General features: G+C 53.3%; 1 protein-coding gene across 1 annotated transcript; it reads right to left on the bottom strand.

The window, feature by feature from the left end:
* Nucleotides 1-366: 366 nt before the first annotated feature.
* On the bottom strand, nucleotides 367-2248 carry H310_08788 (hypothetical protein; the record flags this gene model as incomplete). Its single annotated transcript, XM_008874660.1, has 1 exon — nucleotides 367-2248. The coding sequence occupies one exon, from the start codon at nucleotides 2246-2248 to the stop codon at nucleotides 758-760; it is 1491 nt and encodes a 496-aa protein (XP_008872882.1). The 3' UTR covers nucleotides 367-757.
* Nucleotides 2249-2809: the final 561 nt, after the last annotated feature.

The following is a 2809-nucleotide window of genomic DNA, read 5'->3' as shown; positions in this document are numbered from 1 at the left end:
CGCCCCAACGTCGACACGAGGCACTTCACCGCTTGTCGGGGGTCAGCTCGCCCGCCGGCTGCATCCAGCAGCAGTTGGCATCCCGCTTCAAAGCCCTTTCAAGCATGACGGTGAAGATGTCAAAGACGTGTGAGTGTGGATGAGTACGCCGTCCGGAGATACCTTGGGACGCCTCGCGTGCCACAACCCGAACAATCGCGTCGCGAGGTTGTTGCGGCGAACGTTGAGGTCTAGCAATGAAAACCATTGAAGGGTCGACTGTCACTTGGTGGTTCGTGTGGGTCGTACCCACAAACGGGAACGCAGCGACCATGTCGAAGCGAGCGTGTGCGCCTCCATGCGAAGATGAAGACGCGACGCCATCGACACTGTGAGCCAAATTTAGACTCGCCCAAGGCTCGAGTCTCGACGTTCTCGATGGAACCTGTGTGGGCTTGCTGAAAGCTCGAGTCCCGTTGGAACCCGCGTGACAGAGCGTTCTAGTTCACACAAGCTTCAAGTACGTGTGCAATCCTTGATCACTTCAATTTCCCCGGATCACCTTGCATGTCCAAACGCAGCATGGACGGCACAAGCATGCATCTGTCATATTATCGAAGAGGACGTCCTGGTTTGGCTCAATCGCGTCATAGCGATCGATTGTTGCGTGGTGCGTCATCTTGTCTTAGTCCTTCACCTCAACGACGGCCGAAGTGGATTGATCTTCTGTACAAAGAGGCGGCGGACAAGGTAAAGTGTAAAAATAGCGGGGCTCGAGTTACACGGCGCACCCAGTCTGCCACCGCCACTCGTAGTGCTGCATGGCGCTGTTGTAATGGATCAAGGCGGCCGCAACGACGCAAATGTGCCACAGTTGATGGCTATGGCCCCACACGTCGAAATGGCCGGGAAAATACCGCTCGGGAAACCGGGTGCCGTAAATGGCGGCGCCGACGAGGTAAAGACATCCCATGGCCAGGAGCGGCTTGACAAAAATTTGAATGTGATCGTCCCACACGCCATGCTTCCACACCAAATGGCCGATTGGGACAAGGGCGAAAAACCCGAGCGACAGAAACATCCCGCTGCGAACCTTTTGGTTCTTGGTGCACAGCGACGCGACGAGGCAACCGATGGCGAGGCTGGATATGATCCCCAGGTACATGTACAGCAGCGTCGGGGTGCAGTAAAACGAGTAGTAGATGAGCGGAAAGAAGGACCCCGCGATCATGAGGATGATTCCCGAGTAGTCGAGTTGAATGAACACGACCGACGCCGCAGCACTCTGTACCCACATCAGGTGGTAGATGGAGCTGAGCGTGAGACAAATCACCGCGCTCCCGATGAAGACCTTGATGGGCCAGTTGCCGACCACGAGCATCGGTGCGAGCTTGGACGGCGTCACGTCCGATATGGCATGGAGGCCGTTCTTGACGCTGTCGGTAACACTGTGAAATTCCTGCAGGACAAACTGTAGCGCCGGGTAGTCGTTCGTATCCAGTTGTCGAAGGTATGTCGAGAGCGCGTCCAGGCGAGACTGCAACGACTGCTTCATGCCGTGCACCTGAGTGTACGAACCGACGACGCTCTTCAGCGGCATGCTCTTGGTGAGTGCGTCAAAGGACGGTCCGAGGCGGTCCTTCAGCACAGTCAATTCGTCGTGCAGGTGGAAGAGCTGCTCGGACACGGTGTGCGAGATTCCTTCGGCATGGCTGTCAAGGATCTCATGGAAGCGCTGCAAGCTCGGGATCTGAGCAATGGTGTGCCCAAAGATGACGCTCGCGACGTGCAGTTGCTTCGATAGCATTTCTTGGTATCGTGTGTCGAGCACATACTCCAACGCGTGATGGACCTTTGTCGGGGACAGCACGATTCGCGCAAATAGGTGCATCGTGTGGCGGCCGTTCTCCATGTACAAGATGTTGTTCGGTTCAAAGAAGGGATGCGTGCCATCGTCGTACGTCCATAAATGCGTCGGTATCTCCATGTTGAACGCGCTATACATGAGTCCGGCAAAGATGAGCGACCCGATGATGTGCGTCCACACGTTCCAAGTCTCGTTGTGGAGTTCGAACAGGGACAAGAAGCAGTGGGTCAAGGAGTAGTCAACGCGATACCCCGATCGAATGTACATGTTGTCCGCCAGGTACGCCTTGCCTTCCGCATGAACGTCATGGAACCCCGCAAGACGTTTCCTCGCGGCGGCCTCCGTCTTGGACGGCGCGCTATTCGTCACTGACGTTGGTGGCCGCGTCTCGACTGTACGCATCCTTTTCCCCAACTGGACAGCGCGAAACCTGACGGTGTCGCCTCGTATCCGGATCGTCCGGTTTTCGTTGCAGATGAACCAATCAGAACGTGGAATGACAAAAGCGGAACCAATCAAATCGCTGAATTATCTGAAAGCCCACCGAGATGCCATCAGGGCATGTAGTCGATTTTGTGAACATGTATGAGGAGAGCTCGACCATAAGCACCCCCCATCCGAAACGCGTCTTTTACCCCCCATCGCCTCCCTCCTGTGTTTCCTTCCCTTGCAAGTTATTATTATGGAATTGATATTTGTAAAACGAAAACTAGTATGGTTTTATCTTCAGGAATATAAATACTCAATGTGGGAAAATTGCACATATGCAATGTATTGTACTGTATACAAACAACAAATCTAACTGTGTATTTTGTATTATGTTGAGTTACATGTGAAACTTTTTATTGTAGATATTGGGGGTGACCTTGGTAGTAAGTAGTCGATCCACCACATACTACTACCAGTATATTGGGCATTGTATTTATAGCAAGCAACATGTTGTAACATCAATATATTCATGCA

This window comes from Aphanomyces invadans (genome assembly GCF_000520115.1).
Source record: "Aphanomyces invadans strain NJM9701 unplaced genomic scaffold supercont1.18, whole genome shotgun sequence".
In the NCBI taxonomy this organism is placed as follows: Eukaryota; Oomycota; class Saprolegniomycetes; order Saprolegniales; family Verrucalvaceae; genus Aphanomyces; species Aphanomyces invadans.
Note: the sequence above shows the minus strand (reverse complement) of the source record. Positions and strands in the feature narration are given on the sequence as shown.